This window comes from Microplitis demolitor, chromosome 6 (assembly GCF_026212275.2).
Source record: "Microplitis demolitor isolate Queensland-Clemson2020A chromosome 6, iyMicDemo2.1a, whole genome shotgun sequence".
NCBI lineage: Eukaryota > Metazoa > Arthropoda > Insecta > Hymenoptera > Braconidae > Microplitis > Microplitis demolitor.
In genome coordinates, this window is record NC_068550.1 from 116,917 (window position 1) to 136,337 (window position 19,421).

General features: G+C 24.0%; 4 protein-coding genes across 7 annotated transcripts; 1 reads left to right on the forward strand and 3 right to left on the reverse strand.

Annotated features, from left to right (window-relative positions):
- Nucleotides 1–7,769: 7,769 nt before the first annotated feature.
- LOC103574328 (uncharacterized) lies at nt 7,770–9,636 on the reverse strand. The gene is made up of 2 exons (XM_008553752.2): nt 8,822–9,636; nt 7,770–8,754 (listed from the first exon to the last, which is right to left on the reverse strand). Exon 2 carries the CDS (start codon nt 8,746–8,748, stop codon nt 8,473–8,475), a length of 276 nt encoding a protein of 91 aa, XP_008551974.1. The 5' UTR covers nt 8,749–8,754; nt 8,822–9,636; the 3' UTR covers nt 7,770–8,472.
- A 693-nt stretch (nt 9,637–10,329) lies between these two features.
- Nucleotides 10,330–12,545, reverse strand: LOC103574331 (palmitoyltransferase ZDHHC3). 4 transcript variants are annotated; one of them, XM_053739984.1, is made up of 8 exons: nt 12,527–12,545; nt 12,123–12,358; nt 11,576–11,785; nt 11,319–11,504; nt 11,123–11,259; nt 10,963–11,047; nt 10,661–10,873; nt 10,330–10,581 (listed from the first exon to the last, which is right to left on the reverse strand). In XM_053739984.1, the coding sequence occupies exons 3-8, from the start codon at nt 11,699–11,701 to the stop codon at nt 10,420–10,422; spliced, it is 909 nt and encodes a 302-aa protein (XP_053595959.1). In that variant the 5' UTR covers nt 11,702–11,785; nt 12,123–12,358; nt 12,527–12,545; the 3' UTR covers nt 10,330–10,419. The 4 variants fall into 4 exon arrangements, with proteins under 4 accessions (XP_053595959.1, XP_014298858.2, XP_053595958.1 ...); XM_014443372.2 differs by having other exon boundaries at nt 11,576–11,701; nt 12,123–12,541; XM_053739983.1 differs by having other exon boundaries at nt 12,123–12,541.
- A 458-nt stretch (nt 12,546–13,003) lies between these two features.
- Nucleotides 13,004–13,916, forward strand: LOC103574329 (39S ribosomal protein L13, mitochondrial). The gene is made up of 3 exons (XM_008553754.3): nt 13,004–13,207; nt 13,264–13,387; nt 13,459–13,916. The coding sequence occupies exons 1-3, from the start codon at nt 13,184–13,186 to the stop codon at nt 13,845–13,847; spliced, it is 537 nt and encodes a 178-aa protein (XP_008551976.1). The 5' UTR covers nt 13,004–13,183; the 3' UTR covers nt 13,848–13,916.
- A 175-nt stretch (nt 13,917–14,091) lies between these two features.
- LOC103574332 (mitochondrial carrier homolog 2) lies at nt 14,092–15,620 on the reverse strand. The gene is made up of 4 exons (XM_008553759.2): nt 15,111–15,620; nt 14,851–15,034; nt 14,646–14,777; nt 14,092–14,568 (listed from the first exon to the last, which is right to left on the reverse strand). The coding sequence occupies exons 1-4, from the start codon at nt 15,301–15,303 to the stop codon at nt 14,127–14,129; spliced, it is 951 nt and encodes a 316-aa protein (XP_008551981.1). The 5' UTR covers nt 15,304–15,620; the 3' UTR covers nt 14,092–14,126.
- Between the last annotated feature and the right edge of the window lie 3,801 nt (nt 15,621–19,421).

The following is a 19,421-nucleotide window of genomic DNA, read 5'->3' on the forward strand; positions in this document are numbered from 1 at the left end:
TGAAAAAAAAAAAAAAAAATAAATAAATAATAATAATAATAATAATAATAAATAAATAAATAAATGAATACAATAGTAATTAGAGATTTACTTTTATGGGAAAGCAAATATTTTTCTCATACAAAATATATATAACAATAACTAAATTCTTCCGTTTGTCATTTAAATACCTTTCACATTAATTTTTTTACCATTTATTTATAAATGTATTATTAATAATAAAAATAAGAAAATTTAATACAATTTACGAATGAACAAAGTGTATATAAGCATACAAAGAACTTGGTTACACACCGTTGTCACTGTTGGTCAGAATACAATAGCAACAATTCTTTATATCATTACAACCAACTAAGGCGATGAAATTGATAATCATCATTATCATAATTATCACAGTGATAATACTCAATTAATTGAATATATTGAACATTATTTTTCTTACCACTTAGGTTATTAATTTTCTGATTAGATATATATTAGTCAATCTAGTTTTTTTTAAATATATTTATTATAAAAACAAAAATGTGTATAAAAATATATAAAATAAAATTAATTGGCACGTAATTTAATAATATAATTATTTTTAAGATATTTAAATTTATTATTAGAGGCATCATCAATTATATTGTTTTCAGCAGAAGATTCTTCAAGTTTATTATATTCATCGTCAGTATATAAATGTCCAGTTTTTATTTTACCCGCTTGATGATGTCCCTCATCATATTCAACTCGTTCGTAGGATGAGTCGTCGATATGATTGTTGTTATTATGATTAATTTGATATTGAGGTGGATATGAGTATCCAGTAACACCTGTTTCAAAATTCATTCGAGGTGGTGACACTGGGAATGGATCTTCTTCGACACTATCAGAATTGTCATTTGTAATTGTTTCTTTATAGTCATCATAAAATGGAGGTTCACCTTGATTTTGTTGTTTATTATAATTTTCCTCATTTTCATCATATGATGTACTCCAGATATTATAATTTTCATAATTATTTTCATTATAATAATTATTCTTTTTAGGATAATTATTTATATTTTTATTTTTATGAGGAGGACTATGCACATACATCCATACTGTTTTAGTGTGAATATGATGATTTATTAATTCAGGGATGTATATTTTAAAGTGAACGCTAAAATTTCGTTATTTAAACTTTTTAAATATAATAATAAATTAATATTTATGTATAAAAACTTACTGTTTTGCGTCGGCAGCTTGAATATTTAAAATATTAATTATAATGATTAAAAAAATAAATCTCGACATCTAAAAATTTTTAATTATAATTATTATTATTATTTGAAAAGAAAAAAAAAACTAAATAAATTAATAATTTTTGTCGTTTACCATTATTAATGATAATAACAAATATAACAAAAATGAGCAGTAATATTATTATTGCTATAAACACTCGGTTCAATGTCACTGTAACGATTGGACTAAATAAATAACAACAACTAAGTAGTAAGTCTACTTAAGGATATATTTATATTATTAAAAGAATGTTCCAATACACTGGTTTGTCGCTTTCGCGATTGATCACCGTAATTTTAACAATTTTCTTCACGTTATATACTTTTTATTTATTATTTAAGTACAACAAAGTAATTAGAGTAAAACGATTAAAAAAATTATAATAAAACTAATAAAAATCCTTGACAGAAAGATAGTGCGGCCGGCGATCTTTAATTTCTCTTCAAGTTAAAGAATATTTTTTTTTTTTAAATTAAAATAATCGAAGGAAAAAAACATATTAATATTGATAGTTATATCATTGTAATTATTGTTATATTTTTTTAATTTTGACTTTACTACTGGTACAATAATCGTCAATTTAAAATTATATCAAACTTACTTTTTAAAAATAAATTAATTAAATTATAGAAAAAAAAAAATATAAATTATTTATTTATGCTCTAACATAATACATTAAAACAATATAAAATAATTGTTAAATATTAGTTATTTATAATTTAAATGTAATTATAATAATTTCATCATATAAATTTAACTAATATTTTGTTTCTTTCTTTTATACGTTATTGCATTGATTCACTTTTTTATATTTTTTTTTTAACTTAAAACTAAATATAAAACAATTAATACATTGTTGACTAATTATTTGTACATAATAAATTTTTTAAATCTTTGGTGCTGAAATTACGGCGGGTTTAAATATAACAACAATAATTATTATTATTATTAAAAACGAAGGTTGATGTTGTTGTTATTATTATTTAAAATGGTCGAATTCTTCATTGTCCCCAACAGAATCGTCAGCTCTCTCATGTTCAAGATGTGGAATAATTTTGTAGACAGTATGAGTATGTTTTATTTTTTTGATACGATAAGGTACATGTATCACAACTTTTTTTCTGTAATTAAAAAAAATAAAAGTTAAACATAAATAACAAACCAATAAAATAAAATACTTACCCTTCCGTTGAATCATCTAATATTAATATTGCCACAAAAAATGCTAACAACCACTGTAAGAAGAAAAAAATAAAAATAAAAACCAGTTCGTTTATTTTATTTTTTTTTTTTTTTTTTTTTTTTTTTCAATCAAAATTTTTTCACTATCTTACCAAACATTTTTTTTTCATGTTAATTAAAACAAAGTATTTGTAGAAAAAAAAAAAAAAAAAAAAAAAAAAGAAAATGAAGTAAACAATATGTGATTGAACACTTGGCAATAAAAGTAGTAAACTGCGTTAGCTGAAACAAAAGCATCAGCTTTTATATAGATAGAGTGTGGATGATTATCGAGGCGAATCGTATATGTATCAACAATACAACTTATTCAGTGAAACTGTGCGTTCATCTTTACTTACGTTCGTCGTTAATGAGTGGAACAAATATATAATAATACTAACAACAATAATTTACTAATTGTTTCACTCCAATCACAACTATAATTAAAAAATATAATTTTATAATTATTAAACTTGTTAATATTTATAATTACTACAGTCGGACCTCGTTATAAGACTATCATTCTGTCTTTTTTATAAACCAGATATCGCGATAGTTTTAGAGAGAAACTAATAGTCTTATAACTAGGTCTTACTGTATATATACGTATCAAGTAATAATTAAATTTATGAAAAAAAAAAAAAAAAATATAAAAAAATTATAATAGCGACATTACACAATGGTAATTAATAATATAGATGTATTTATAATAATTGCCTGAATTTAAAAGTGAAATCTTTGAGTGAAATAGAGAGCAAATATGAATTTGATGAAATCTTTATTGAGATCGCGTGTGTGATCGATGCGTAACAATTGATGTAAATGCATGAATAAAATAACTATTTATTAGTTAGTTAGGATACTTGTATTTTGTATTGGGAGGTCATACTATATATTAGTATGCATACACTCGTTGTCATTAATGTCTGGTCCCCCAGGATATAAATTCTCAACCAAGCAGGGGGCCAGGCATTAATGACTATGAGTGTATATATAATAGTATGACTCCTGATGTCCTGATGTCCTGATTTTACTTACGTAGATATGCGCATCTATCGCTTGATAGGTGCAGTGGAATAATTTTTAAATATTCTGTTTTAATTCTATCGGGGGCCCATGGCTTGAAAATACGCAAATCCTAATTCGTCATGTGTGAAAGAGTTACGTTGGAGTGACGGTGTTCCCTGGCCTTGGGTTACTGGTATACTGGTAAGTAGTAAACCGTCCGCTGTCTTGACGAATTCGAGTGCGTATATTTACTGCCGTAATGCAGCAATGCATTATAGGTATATACATGAATATCCTAATTATATTATTAATTTTTTCTTTTAATTTGCCAGTTAATGTGAAAGTTTGTCACAGATGATATTAATTTTCTCTTTTATTGATTTATCCAAGTTTCATTTTGTTATATTTTTATTTTTTATTTAGAAAAACTTTCTCGTATAAATAAATATCATGTAAACCCTTTGCTCTTATAGATTAAAAACCTCAATATCTCAGAAAGTATCTAATTAATTTGTTTTATATCAATTTAAACAAAAAATTTGAAAAAAGAAAAAAAAACAACATGTTAATTTTATTTCATTAACTACATTGAGTCATTTAAAAAAATAATAACAACAACAACAACAACAACAACAACAATTATTATAATAATAATAATGATAATAAAAATAGTGTATATGTCAACATAAAAATTATTTAAAAAAAAAAAAAAATACTGTATACAATTATTGTTTTAACATTTACAAAGCTTTCGAGTATTTGCTATTAAATAAATCGTTTATATTAATATAATATTTATTTAAATAATAATTTAAATTATACAAATAAACAATAAAAAAATAAAATTAAAGAGGTTTTTCAATGAATTAATATTGTTTTTTTATCATCATCATTCGAAGAAATCATCGAAACGGAACTCTGAACGCTTTCAACAATTCTAACTCTTCTATTATTACTATTTTTTAATCTATCTATCTTTCTTTTATTTTTTTTAATATCATCCCTCCAATTGTTATTGGCCGTTAAATCCATAACATTATCAATTGTACTCACAGTATAGTTGTTACTATTATTATTATTCTTATTATTATTATTATTATTATTATTATTATTATTATTATTATTATTATTATTATTACTAATAAACCGGCGACTATTTATTGTTGTGGTTTTCATTGTCGTCGGTGGTTTCCATTCTCTACTATTACCACGTGAATTGTTTATATTTTTTTTTAAAGTTCTAATAGAATTTAATTTAAGATCATGATCTTGTTTTTTATTTATATCTTTATTACCATTATATTCTTGAGAATCACTTTGTCCCAAAGTTATTCCATCTTCATCTTTTTCATCCATTTTTGATTCTGAACTCTTTTCAGCTATTATCCATTCTTTATTATTATCATCATTATCATTTATATAAATAATTTTCGTTGAATTTTCTCTATAAATATCTTGTTTCGAATTTTTTAAATTTGGCGGTGGTATTTCTTGTATATCACGTGCACTGTATCTATTTGTACTGCTGGATGTGGTTATTGATGACAATGATGACAATGAAGTTGGACGTAAAGTTGATGATGAAGTTATAGTTGATGTAGTTTTAAAGGCTCTCCAATAATGAGTGTCTTTATAGTTTGGATTTATAGTTGGTATCATACGATCAGAACGATAAATTTCATTGTCAATTATTGGTGCTGGTGAAGATGTTATTTTTGTTCTTGTTGATGGATTTATTGTTGGAGTTATATTATTATTATTTAAAAATACTGAAGTATGTGTTGTTATTGGAGTCACTCTATTTAGATCAACTGTTTCAAGAGTTTCTTTTATTTCATTTTTATTATTATTACTATTATCATTATTAATAATTGGTTTATGGATATTAGATTCAGATTGATTAGAAATACCGAAATGATGATTATAGTTATGGAGGTCATGAGGATTATAAGACGGAGATGGATATAAAGAAGGAAGATAATTCGATCCGTAATTAATATTATTATTACCACCGGAAATTAAATTATGATTGTCATAATTACCATAAGATGTTTGAGGTACATATGGAAGAAATGGTTCATTTGGTGATAATGTTGGATTTGAAGGATGTTGTGATAATGGTTTTTTATACGGATGGTGAGGTAAAAATTCTTTGTAAAAATTAACCGGTTGATTGTTGTAATTATTATTAAAATAATCATTCGGTCTGTTGTTGTATTGAGAATTAAAATATGGACGGGGATAACGGGGCCATGTTGAAGTTGTTGATAAAATTTTATTAAAATTATTTGTTGTAATTGGAAGACGAGTGGATGTAATTGGAAAAAATGGTGAAAATGAATTTGATTGGTCTGTAAATGACATGCCAGAAAATGATGGTGTTTTGATTTCGGGTATTACGCGAAAAACAACGCGGTTCGAAGAACGTGATGGAATATTGAGATTCTCTAAAAAGACTAGATCATTTATACCAGGAACTCGAAGGGACCCTAACATTGATAGATGCGATGATGGTGGTTTTTTCGGTGATGGATTTATAATCCGAGATATCCAATTTGCTAGGAAATCAAAAGGTCCTTCATCGTCTTTTTCAATAACTGGTTTTAAAATCAAGGCACGAGGAATTCGCTTAACATCGTCTCTGAAAAAAAAAAAAAAAAAAAAAAAAAAAAAAAAAAATAGAAAGATTTTTTTTTATATTTTTTCAATTATTTAATTAAATAATTTATATTTATAATGCTAATACCCAATAGATATATCACTCTCTGCTGTTGTTACAGTTATAAAAAATGAACCAACCTGAAAAAAATAATTCATTATTTCATGATTAATAAGATTTTTTTTTTTTTTTTTGTTTTTTTTTTTTTTAAATAATATTTACATAAATTACACTTAAATAATATATAAGCTTCATTTTCATCGTTGACAATATCACTTTGCAGTCACTTGTTTTTTTACAGTTTAAAAAATTTATTGTTATAATTATAAAAATGTGATTGTTCACAATAATCCAAAAATAACAAAAAAATATATGTATATTTCACTTGACAGATGAGCACGTTTTAATAAATAATTACAATAATAATATAGTCTGATCGGTGAAGCGATATCCACTCACCGTTATCAGACATACAATCCTCATGATATCAGATGAAATCTTAAACTGTAGATAGATAAGTACTTATATATTAACTACACAGCACAGTAATAGTATATTAATATTAAGAAAGCTCCATGGACATGGGACCCGTCGATGGCAATGTGACTGAACGATCAACGATCAACGCAGATCAACGACTGTCGAGTAATATCATGTCCTCAGGTCTTTTAAAGGCTCTCCTCGTTTACTTGGAAACTTTTCTAAGTTAAATACACACATGTTGTCTTATGTACATGTATTACAGTTATCATTTACTCCATTCTAGATTCATGTCATTTTCTTATTCTCATACATTTATGGTAATACATACTCCTGTTATTTCTTTATTATTTCTTTATATTAAATATCAAAACAAAAACAAATAATAATAATAATAATAATAACAACAACTCGATAATAACTAATTTACAACTGAAGTAGGTCTATGAAATGTTATTTTTATGGAATTTAAAAAAAATATTTTATCAGAAACTTTATTGTACTGAAAAATGTATTTTTTATTAATTTCTTTGAATAAATTAATAAAATATGAAGATTGTAATAACTTTATTGATAAAAATTATATCAAATGAAATTTATTGTTGGTGAATTAATAAAAGCAAGTTTTGAAATTTCATTTATAATATTAATTTATTTTTAAAACTATTAATAGTTGACATGAATACGCGAGTATTGAATATTAAAATAGAGGACAAGTAACAAGTTATGATTAAAAATTAAACTTAACTTATATTTAATATGAAAAAGATAAGAGATTAAAAGAACAAAGGAAATAATTTATATACTGAAAATCATTTGAATAAAAAATAATAAATAAGTAAAAATTTGCAATACTTAAGTGATGAAACATACATATATATATATATATATATATATATATATATATTATGTTCAGAATTTCACCACTAAAAAGAGTGTTTATTTCTAGGATAAAAAATAATAATAATGATAATAATGTCATCATCAAGTCTTGATCACTTATTAATAGTTTTCATTAATTTTTATTTTAAAAAATAACATATTTATATATACATCTATTAGATATGATTACCAAAAGTAATGAAAATGCAAACATATCACGTTAAATGTTTATAAAAAAAAAAAAAAAAACATATACAATAACGAAGAAAGTAGTAAAGAGTTTTCTAATAAAAACCAAGTTTTTACAGGGTTTGTTTTTTTAATAATGCGAATTTTAATTGCTTAGCTACAGCTCAGTTTAAGAAAAACCGGTGTCCTTGAATGGTCTTAATCAGCAGCTCTTCATGATTTAGTTTAGCAAATAGCAAATAAAATAACATATAGAAAGCAGTGTTTAATCGAACTATCGATTCAAGTATGCACACAAGTTTCTATAATTACCACAACTTTTTTTTCGTATATCAACTATAATAAAAACTTTAGCTAAAATATTATTGTAAATTGTAGTTATAAAACAACCAAATAACCAAGTTATTTATTTTTTAATATTTAATATATATTCTTGTTGAAAAAAAAAATTATTATTAACACCATAAATTTTTATTAAATTTATTTTCCAATAGAAATTTAGAAATTAGTTCTAATAAAAAAGGAAGAAAACAAAAACATTCAAAACCACACAGGACGTTGTGAGTTATATGAAAACAGGAATTGATGAAGATAGTTCTTTTGGTTTCGCGATTAATGATACGTTTGTAGATTATTCTCTACATCAAAACTACTACTGCTATTACTATACTATACTATACTATACTACTACTACTAATGTTGTTATGATGGTAAAATAACTCTCATATTAATTTACTGGATATGTTTTAAATAATATTACATGAAAATATTTAATCATAATTAAATCGTCGTTTACCATCAAAACGGAAACCGTATGCTGGACTATTTGGTACATTTACCAATCCAGGATGACGATAAGCATGATATGATCCGTGTAAATGTGCTGGACGTGCGGCATTTTCTTCTTTACTTTGTGGTCCTTTTAAATAAAATGCTTCAAATTCACCGTCTGGCAATAATATGTTTTTTAAATTATCATCATTTGGGTCATACGCATCAATAAATTTATTCCCAACAAATAACAACAATGACAATAATAAAAACATTGTTATCTAAAACATAATAAATATAGTATTTATAAAAAAAAAAAAAATAATAATAATAATAATATTTCATCACCTTCTTAACCTTAATTAACTTGATTTTTTCACTTAATTAATTGAACTTGAAGTTTCACTTGATTAATTCTTTAAGATTTTAATGTATATAGAGTTAAAAATATAAATAAATATTATTATTATTATTATTAATAAAAATGTTAACTCTGTTTGATCCGAATTACTCCTACTGGTTGATATACTGTTAATTTTTGTTTGTTAGTGAGTATGAGTTTAGTTGTTATATGGCGAAAGTGAAAGTCATCTCATGGATAATAGATATGTTGTTGTAAGTGTTACAGTGTCCAGTTTTTCTACTGTAAAATAATTATAATTATAAAGAAAATTATTTATACGGCAACTGCATTTTTAGATCTATATGTATTTATGTATATTGTAAATAAATATATAAAAAAATAAAATTATGTATTCGCTTCAACAACTTTGTATGGTATTAATGATCAAGTAATTCGACATTTGATATGAAAAAGCATGCCACCATACCACTATTTGATCTCTTACACGACATGAGTAAAGAAATTCAAACTGAACAGAAGATGAAAGTGCATCGATCCGAAATAGGAACACGCTCTCTCCCCTGTATATAATATATATATATTATTTTTATGTTTTATTTCAAGTAATGAACATTTTTAGGTTTTATTTAAAATAAAGATTGCTATCATTAAATTATTCTTAATTTATAATTTGATTAACAACCGGTTTAATGTTTATAAATATTATTTTTTTTTTCATTCGACCGTGAGAATGTAAAACTATTTTTCATCCAATCACTCAATCATTTGCGTTTTTTTGTTTCTCTTTATTGGTTTATGTAAATAAAATATAAAAGTTTTACTGGATTTATAAAAATTGTTATTAAATTTATAATTTATGAATAGAAAAAAAAAATATTTATGTATTAAGTACACATAAAATAAATAAATAATTGCATGTCATAAACAATAAGTTAACATATACAAAATATAACATATATATTATTATAATAATTAATTAAATTATTTAATTCCTACATTATGATTGTAATGCTTTTTATCAAATTGCACAAATAGTCTCCGTACATAATATATTTCATAAATATAATTATTACTCTTAAAATATAAATATCTTAAACGGAAGATATTTGCGGAATGTCATCATTATTTTTTATACTTGAGTTGGTGGCGTTAATAATAATTATAAAAATAATTAAATTATCATAAAAAAAATTATTTTGTAAAATAATGTCATCATTATTATTTTACGTAAAAATTAAATGATTATTTATTTGTAAAACCTGAGGCACATTTAATTTTTAATTTAAATTTATTTATTAAGAGGTACATTTTAAGTCTTTATTTAAAAAAAAAAAATAATTATTATTATTATTATTAAAATCTAGTAAAACTAAAAAACCCTACTAATTCCCTGGATTACTATTTTTTTTTTTAAATAAATACTTTGCTTAATATGAAAAAAAAAAAAAAAAAAAAAAAAAAAAAATAATAATAATAAATGATTGACAATTCCCATTGATCATTTCCTTTGCTGGTTATTTTATGTACAACTTTATGTATAATTATTTAAAAAATAAAATAATAAATTTATAATAATGTATGATTATACGGAATATAAATAAGAATCAAGTTTAGTTTTGGCATTAGGTGGTGATGTGAAAGGTGAAAACCATGCAACAGAAAATCGTCCAAATACAGCCTGAAGAGATTTCCATCTACTATTTCGTGCCCATCGCGCTTCTTCTTTTTTTAATTGTTCAATGCCCTTTTGATATAAAATAATGAAAGAATGAAATAGCAATAATAATTAAAAATTATATAATAATTATTATTATTAAAATTACCGTTTCATCATTCCATATAGCTTGCAATTGGGTTCCCAACATAACGGCAGTAAAAATAGCAAAAAGTAGAGCCTCAAATGTTAAAAATAATAATAAAACAACAGTTGCAGGAGGACTGAATGTCGTACAATTACGCCATTCTTGTCGTACACACATTGTAAATTGTTCAATACATAAAAATAGTGATTGCAATGATATACCGGCAATATAAAACTAAAAAATAATTATTGTTATCATAAATTTGAATAATTATGACTTAAAGTTTTTATTTAATTTAAATAAATTATAATAATAAAACTTACAGTAAATAATACGAAATATTTTTGATTATTTTCACCGACACAATTATTTACCCATGGACAATGATGATCCATTTTTCTTATACATCTATTATTATTATTATTTATTAATTTCAATTTCAATAAAGAAAAAAAATAAATTTAATTATTGGATTTACATTACCTTTGGCAAACAGAACAGTGATGTGCACGATCAGGCTTTATAGAGCAACATCTTGTACATTTAAATATAACTTGACCATTTTTAACACCCATTTGTTGTAGCATTTCCTTGGTGGCATTGCCTTTAGGAACTGCACCCTATAAATTATTATTATTATTATTATTATTGTTGTTGTTGTGTTTGTTATAATACTTACAGGATCAGTAAACATAGTTCTAAGGTGAGATGCAAAAGCTAAAAATGCTAATGTTTGAAATATAGCCATATTTAAACTTGAATATAATGTATTTATACTAGGAATCAATATAACTGCCATAACAACAAATTCCGCATAAATAATTAACAACCACGTCAGAATAGCACATATTATTCCACATATATCCTATTAAAATAATAATAGTACAATTAATAGAAATAAAATGGATATTTAAGAAAAAAACAATAAATAAATACCTTAATACACCAAAATTTACCACCACAACATCGATTATGAATGTCACGTTCTCTTTGAAATGGCATGTACTCATAATCCATGTCTTCAATTAATTTATTTTTATCATCACTTTTATAATCGTACATCTAAATTTATCATTATTATTATTATTATTACTATTATTATTAATCAATTGTTAATACTGATAAGTAAATACATTTTTTGTTCATCTAGAAAGAAAAACAAAAAAAAAATAAATAAAATGATACAATAAAGGTTACCTTTCTATGTAGACTATTCATTAGAGTGAAAAAAAAAAAAAAAAAAAAAAAAAAAAAAAAAAATAGAAAAAAAGAAAAAAAAAAGTCAATCACAATTGATCGATTGTACTTGAAATTGATAACTAAAAAAAAAGTTGATCATCAGTATAATTATGCGATTTATACAAAAGAAAAATAAATAAATGATAATAAAATGTTAAGTATATGTTACATACAACAGAAAAAATTAAACCTTAAAAACAAAACGTATAAGTACATCAATATAACCTATAAATTATATACTTACAATTATTTTATGACTGAGCAGATAAATTTGTAATAAATGTGCATTAATAGGTCATTTTGTATGCTTGCAATTAGTGCTGCATTAATAGATTTTATGATAAAATTTAAAATTTATTGTTATAGATGAGATATATATTTTTTCTAATGTTTATTGTTGCTTTTGACATTTCGTGACTCAAATATATACATATATTTACGTACAACGTACAACAATATAGGTATACTTTCCTCTATAATCTATAAGAGTACAAGGAGTATGAGTATTACTAGTTAATCTAGTTATTGCTATAATAAATACATAGTAAAAAATTAAAGTAATGAGTTTCTCAACACATCTAATTGCATTTGAAAATAAATAAACTTTTGTGATTGTTGAGTGCTCTTAAGACCACTTGAGACTCTTACCCCCACTGTTACCGACTTTTGCTGTTAATAGTGTTAATATGCTGATGGTGCTGATTTTCGCAAACCAAAAAACAGCTGCCAGCAGTTGGCAGCATTAAGCTCGACTTTTGCTAAAATTCTTTGGTATTTATTTTTTTCAGAAGGACAGGCAATGTCGGACATTAAATGTCATCTTCATTCATCCTCATTCATTCTTATAATAATAATAATAAATCATAAAATAAATTTTTATAATAACTTTTTTGAGTTTTTCCGGCTAGAGTATATTGTAATAAGCAGAAAACTTAATTGTTGTATTGACTGAGTTATTCCTGACAGAAAAAAAATTACGGGCCATGCACTCTTGGTAACAATCCTTTATTTCGTTTATTATTTTAACTTGTTATTGTACTGTGTTCGTATTTAGAAAATCTCGCGCTTAAAAATTAGGCGCGTGCGTCAGATGCCTCAGACCAACACTGATTTTATTAGTGTCGCCACCATCGCCACCGTCATTAGTATTGTATTATCGTATATTTACTTTTTCCTTCATCATATCAATTATCAATCTCTATCAATCTCTATCAATCTCTATGTGCATCCATGTGCTCTATGTCTATGTAAATTATTATTAAGCAGGAATAAAGTTTAATTAAAAAAAAAATCTAAATAATTATTATGTCATTAATTAGACGAGCACAGGTAATTATATCATATTTTATTTATTGAATAACCTGTAACGTATTAAAAAATTTTAGCAATGGGGCTCTTTATCGAGAATTTGGTATTTGTATGATGCTAAATGGCAAGACCCTTACCAAAGCGCTGTTCATTTGGTACCATATCTTTTAGGAAAAACTAAACCGATTTATGCGCCAATGTGTAAGTATTTTATATAATATAAATAAAATAAATTAATAAATTAATGTTACTGTTAATAAATTTAAAATTAGCCCTATGTGGAGACCATGTCGTAGTAATAAACAGTAAAGACATTGCTTTGAGAGGTGATGAATGGAAAAAACGTGTCTACTTTCATCACACGACATATCACAGTGGTGATACATGGACATTGGCATGGGAGTTACATAGAAAAAATAAAACAATGATTGTTAAAAAAGCCGTCTATCACGCTATGAGAAACAATTTACAACGTCGTCACACTATGGAACGCTTACACATTTATCCAGATGATAATGTCCCTAAGGAAATAATGGAAAATATTTCAAATCAAATTCCTCAACTCAGACCCGTTCCAACAAAACTTTATGACATTTCAGAGCAAGTTGTTGATAAATTCCCACGTCTTATGGCCTATCCTTCTAATTATATTCTTAAATGAATATTATTCAAATTATTTATTTTATCCTTTAAAGTGTTTTATAATAAATAAATAATTCATTTAAATCTTTCAAGTTTTATATTTTATTATAAGTTAAATCACTCTTTCGTACAGGAAAAAAATAACATTTATTTTTTTTTTTATAAATGCTTTGAATAACATTATTTTTATTTTAAATATAATAATAATCATCTAAAGATTTTTATTATATTTTAAAATTTAAGTATCTATTGATTTTAGTTAAAAAAAAAAAAAAAAAAAAAAAACAGAATTGAATATTTAAAAAGAATAGTATTGTGTTTTATTGAGCATAACTAATTTTCCATTAATAATTGCGGTTGGACCAGTGTAGTAACGCCACAAAAGACTGCTACCACGTTTAAGTTGGTTTGTTGCTGATAAATGTCTCCAGCAATCAATCCATGATGTATAAATTGGCATGTGAGGAGGTGAACCAGCAGCTAATCCAGAATCAGTTACAGCCATACAATTGTAGACAACGAGAAATGGATAAGTAACTGTTGTTGCAACAAGTGTTACCATTGCTGATATATATGTCATTGTATCATGATCATGAACAAAATATTTATTTATAAGGTAAGTTGAATAACTGACAAGTGCTAATGTTGATACATTTGCTATCAATCGTGGTACTAAACCAGAATAATAACCCATTATACCATTTTCTTTGTATACTTCAATAATTGAACTTAATACACTTCTGTAATATTTAAATAATCATAGTAATTATTATTATTATTTTAATTATTTTAATTATTTAAAATAAAAATAAATTACTTGTATTTATCTTCGCCTCCAACAAATTGTGCCATCATCCTAATAGCAACAACGTCCAGTGGATGACTAGCTATTATTCCAGCAATTTTACAAATAGCATCTTTTATAAATTCACGACGATAAGCTGCTTTTCTGAAATAATAATTAAATAATTTAATAAAATAAATGATAATTATGATAATAATGATAATAAATGATAATTAACCTCTTTTCTTCAGGTAATTCTTCAATGTCTTCATCATCATCTTGTACTTGTGGAAATATTTTAGTAAATAAATATGAATCATTGACTTTTTCCATAATAACACCATTGACAGTGTAAGCACATAATTTTGGAACCAGACCACGATAGCAACCAGTAAAACCATCAACAGCTTTTATATATCTCACTATTTAATAATTATAATTAAATATAATAATAGTAATAATAATATTTAAAAAAAAAAATTAATATATATATATTACCATATTGAAAAATATTTGGCAATGCTAGAGCTGGTTTACCAAATAATGTTCTAGTTTCACGAGGTAATATTGGTTCATGTCCTATTTGTATTAATACTTTGGCATATTCAATGGGATGTGAAATTGTATTAACCAAGATACGAGATACAACACTCGACCATAATCTCTCTTCACGCTCACGTGGATTAACCATTATAACTATTATATATTTATAAACTGCCAATTTATTATTTAACTTTCAATTCTATCAATTTATTTATTATTTTTATCATTTAAATTACTAATACTAATATTTTAATAGATTATTTTATTAATGATAAACAGTTAATAAGAAAAATACATTAAATTGTGTTATAATTTTTATAAATTACCCAAAAATCATATATATATATATATATACACATATATGAATTATATTATAAAATATACATTTTTAACTGGTCATTACCAGGTTGGATTAGATTCGAGGGCTTCGAAGGATACAAGACACGAGTTTGCGCAGATAGCCATTGTTTCGCGCTCGCGCTCGCGCATCTGCCGCATCTCAACATCTCAACAAAGACCTAAAACAAAAAAAAAAAAAACAAAAAAAAAAAAAAAAATAATAATAATAATCTTTATTATCTCTTGAATTAAACTCTTACCATCAATAGAGAGTATAGAGGGTGATAAATAAAGTTTGAAATTTATTAAACAGATGGCACTGTGCAAATGATTTTGAAAATAAGACGTTATTAACGCCCGGGATCTGGATCATAAAGATCAATAAAGAGTATGAGGACAATAAAAAAATTCTACGTTGTTCTACGTCCTGCGAAATGTGTAATCACGATAATTTTACGTGTAAGTATTATATCGACTCTATCTATTATTTTATTAGAGCAGGTCTTTCAATTTATAATTAACTCATATTGTTTTATTACTAATATTACCAAGACGACTTAAATCAAGTTGCAATATAATTTAAGTGAAAAAGTAATTATTCATTTCTCCTTATCCTTTATAAATTTATTGTTTTATTATCTAAAGAATAAAGAAATAAATTATATTAAATTGAAGGAAAAAGTCTTGAGTAAATCGTATTATATTTTACTCAACTATGTCTAAAATTTTATACTCAAATTAAATTTTTAAAATATATTATTATTATTAAATCTAGGGCATATATTCTAATAAAATAAAATGAATAATAAATCTAATTATTAATTGATATATTATAAATATTAATTTTTTTATAATATAATAACACACCCACATAAATATTAATAATTCTGAATGTATTATAAATTATCGATTTGTTAATATTTATTCTTTCTCAATTACTCTAGTAATGTTCATATATATAAATATCATACAAGACACATTTGCTGTATGCGTGATATTGTTGCAATCACCCCATTTGAATTGTTAATAATTATAATTACTAATCAACTAGATAATATAATTAATACACATATATTGTCTATAAATAATAATAGTATTAATAATAATAATAATAATCAAATAGAAAAAAAAATCTGACGTCAACTGAACCGGAAATATAATAATAATAATAATAATAATAATAATAATAATAATAATAATGATGATGATAACAATAATAATTATAATTATTATTATTTTTTTTTACTATTTTGAGTATATCTCGATATTCAAATTAAAATTAATTAATAATACAAATTATATAATACAAAAGGGGTGTGTCTTGATTTTTTTTTTGTCTGACCGTGAGAAAATGCATCACCCATTCTTATACATATATTAGTATTAATTAGTCATTAACAAATAGTATAATTATAATCTGTTTGATTTGCATAGATAAGCAATGATGATATTCTTTTATAATTGCAAGGCACGGAGTTAAATCTGCAATGAAATATTCAAAATTTACAGTTCAGTGTTTTGTATTTGTATATACTTGACATTACATGTTACTTTAAAGGCATCATCTATTCTATATAATACATAATTATTAAATTTGTGATATGATAAATTATTATAATAGCAGTATTATAATTATATTTTAATTAATATTTCAATTATAATTGTAAGCCTATTAACAATCTTTTGTATTTTTATTTATTTATTATTTTTTAATAATAATTTAAGTCTGAATTTTTTTTTTTATTTATGTTTAATGGATGGAAAAAAGTCTTAAGCGTGAAAAGAAATTTTACTTACATTAGTTTTTTTTCACTTTGTGTGGGTGAGTAATTTTTTTTTTGACATATAGATGTATATCCTTGGAAAAAAGGTAAGAATAAAATGGGGAGTTACTGAGAAAATACCGAGTTAAGTAGCGTAGGAAAGCTCTTTTACTTGTGATAGGATTGAATACCAAATCTAAAGTGAATTTTTTTTGTTTCTTTCACTTTATTTTATTCACTATAATAATTTAATTACTACAATTTTAATTTGTTAAAAAATTTTAATTTTAATTAATCTTACTTTTTAAGTTATTCAATAATTTATTTAAAAAATTTGTATTTATTTTAAAACCTATAAAAATTAATTTAAAAAATTGATTAATATTGATAGTAAATAATAATATGTAATAAATTATTATAATCATGATGTGGTTACGACGATGCAGTAAATAGAAAAAAAAACATGGCTCTTGATGGCATTATGATTGATTTTCTTAAAACCACATTCTTGTTTCTATATGAGGGTCATACTAGGATAAATCTTATTCATAAAGCCCTCAACTATATATGACCCATCAAACTTATTACAAAAGAAACATAATAACAATAATAATAATCACAATAAATATATTTATGAATTCAAACAATTCTAATGGATTAATTAAATAACCAATAAGTTTATATTTTAAAGCATCCATATTCATTTTTATATTAATTTTATACTAAACGTAATTATGTAATAAAAAAAAAAAGTAACCCAATTATCATAAATGTATGTAATGAGTAATGATCAAGGATTGATGATAATTGGACGTAAATTATCATTCCAATGTTGTATTACAAGCGGTCATTGATTTGTAAATCATTGTGTTACGTGGAAATAAGAGTTTGCTTCTCCTAGGCTTTTCAGAAAATTGTTTAAAAAAAATATGCATATATATGTTTATTCTTAGTAACAATAAATAAAAATTGTCTTTGATTTACTTGATTAATATTATTGCAATAAATAATAAATAAATTTAAAATGCAAGTGCAATGATATATAAATGGGCGTATTGTGTAGATTAAAATCTAGCCTCGAGGAAAATTCATCTTGTCATCATCAAAGTCGTAGTTTTTTTTTTTTTTTTTTTTTTTTTTTTTTTTCAGCAATCGCAGGTTTATAATAATTAATCCATAAGTTTTTTTAATATACTGTTTATTCATTTAATTATTATTATTCTGTGATTTCAACACATGATGTCATTAAATTTTTCTCTATTCGTAACAAAAAAAATTAAATTGAAAATTTTTAATAAAATTTTGTAATCAAAAGTAAGTAACAACGCGGTATGGCATTAACTAATTAATCAATTAAAAAAAAAAAAAAAAAAAGTTGTTAACAATTAAATTATGTGTCGTACGAAGTCAATGTTTTTTTTATATTTATTATTGTTTATTCTACGAGAGACTCCATGGCGTCAAGTCTATTGAGCACGTAGACCGTACAGACTATTATATACTGTCATTACATGTATATATATATATATATATATATATACTTTTCAATGTTATTTTGTGTTGGTATGAAAAGTTTATATGATTATTTGCAAACAAAACGTTTGATTGATAAATTTTATATGCTTTATAATAATTAAAGTTAAAAGGTATTTAAATAGCTTCTGAATAAAATTAAAATTAAATATTTGTATTGACGATAATTATATTTGTCGTAACGTATTAGTTGTTGGATACTAGGTGAATGGTAATTTATGCTCTTACGATGACTCGTAATAATAATAATAGTAATTATTATTATTATTTTATTTAAATTTATAAATTTTCATTTTTTTAAATAATTAAAAAGCGAATTTGTTATTTTTGGTAAAATTATAATAGATAATCAATCGATTAATTGATTTGGTACCGGACATACATTCCCTGATCATTGCATGGATGTGGGCGTGGTGTAGAGTACCCAGAATCAAGGCCGCGTTGTTCTAGAAAGCCTGATAAGTTTTTTTTTTTAACTTTATTTATTAAATTTTTATTTTGCGGCAGTTAGTGCCGGATCAAGTAGTAATAATTCGTGTAAGCATATCACACAATTACAATAGCGATTAAAAAAAATTACTTACGGGTAAATTATGCATCAGATCAGTCGGGCCTCCAGCTACTGTTTGAT

What these genes read in the sequence shown, in the direction of transcription:
- LOC103574328 (XM_008553752.2), bottom strand. Translation starts at nt 8,748, where the DNA reads ATGTTTTTATTATTGTCATTGTTGTTATTTGTTGGGAATAAATTTATT.
- LOC103574331 (XM_014443371.2), bottom strand. Translation starts at nt 11,857, where the DNA reads ATGAATAGTCTACATAGAAAG. An exon ending in AATATTTCGTATTATTTACT is followed by an intron (nt 10,874 to 10,962) that starts GTAAGTTTTATT and finishes ATTATTTTTTAG; the next exon opens with TTTTATATTGCCGGTATATC. An exon ending in CTATATGGAATGATGAAACG is followed by an intron (nt 10,582 to 10,660) that starts GTAATTTTAATA and finishes TTATATCAAAAG; the next exon opens with GGCATTGAACAATTAAAAAA.
- LOC103574329 (XM_008553754.3), top strand. Translation starts at nt 13,184, where the DNA reads ATGTCATTAATTAGACGAGCACAG. An exon ending in CATTAATTAGACGAGCACAG is followed by an intron (nt 13,208 to 13,263) that starts GTAATTATATCA and finishes AAAAAATTTTAG; the next exon opens with CAATGGGGCTCTTTATCGAG. An exon ending in ACCGATTTATGCGCCAATGT is followed by an intron (nt 13,388 to 13,458) that starts GTAAGTATTTTA and finishes ATTTAAAATTAG; the next exon opens with CCCTATGTGGAGACCATGTC.
- LOC103574332 (XM_008553759.2), bottom strand. Translation starts at nt 15,303, where the DNA reads ATGGTTAATCCACGTGAGCGTGAAGAGAGATTATGGTCGAGTGTTGTA. An exon ending in GAATTACCTGAAGAAAAGAG is followed by an intron (nt 14,778 to 14,850) that starts GTTAATTATCAT and finishes TTATTATTTCAG; the next exon opens with AAAAGCAGCTTATCGTCGTG. An exon ending in GGAGGCGAAGATAAATACAA is followed by an intron (nt 14,569 to 14,645) that starts GTAATTTATTTT and finishes TAAATATTACAG; the next exon opens with AAGTGTATTAAGTTCAATTA.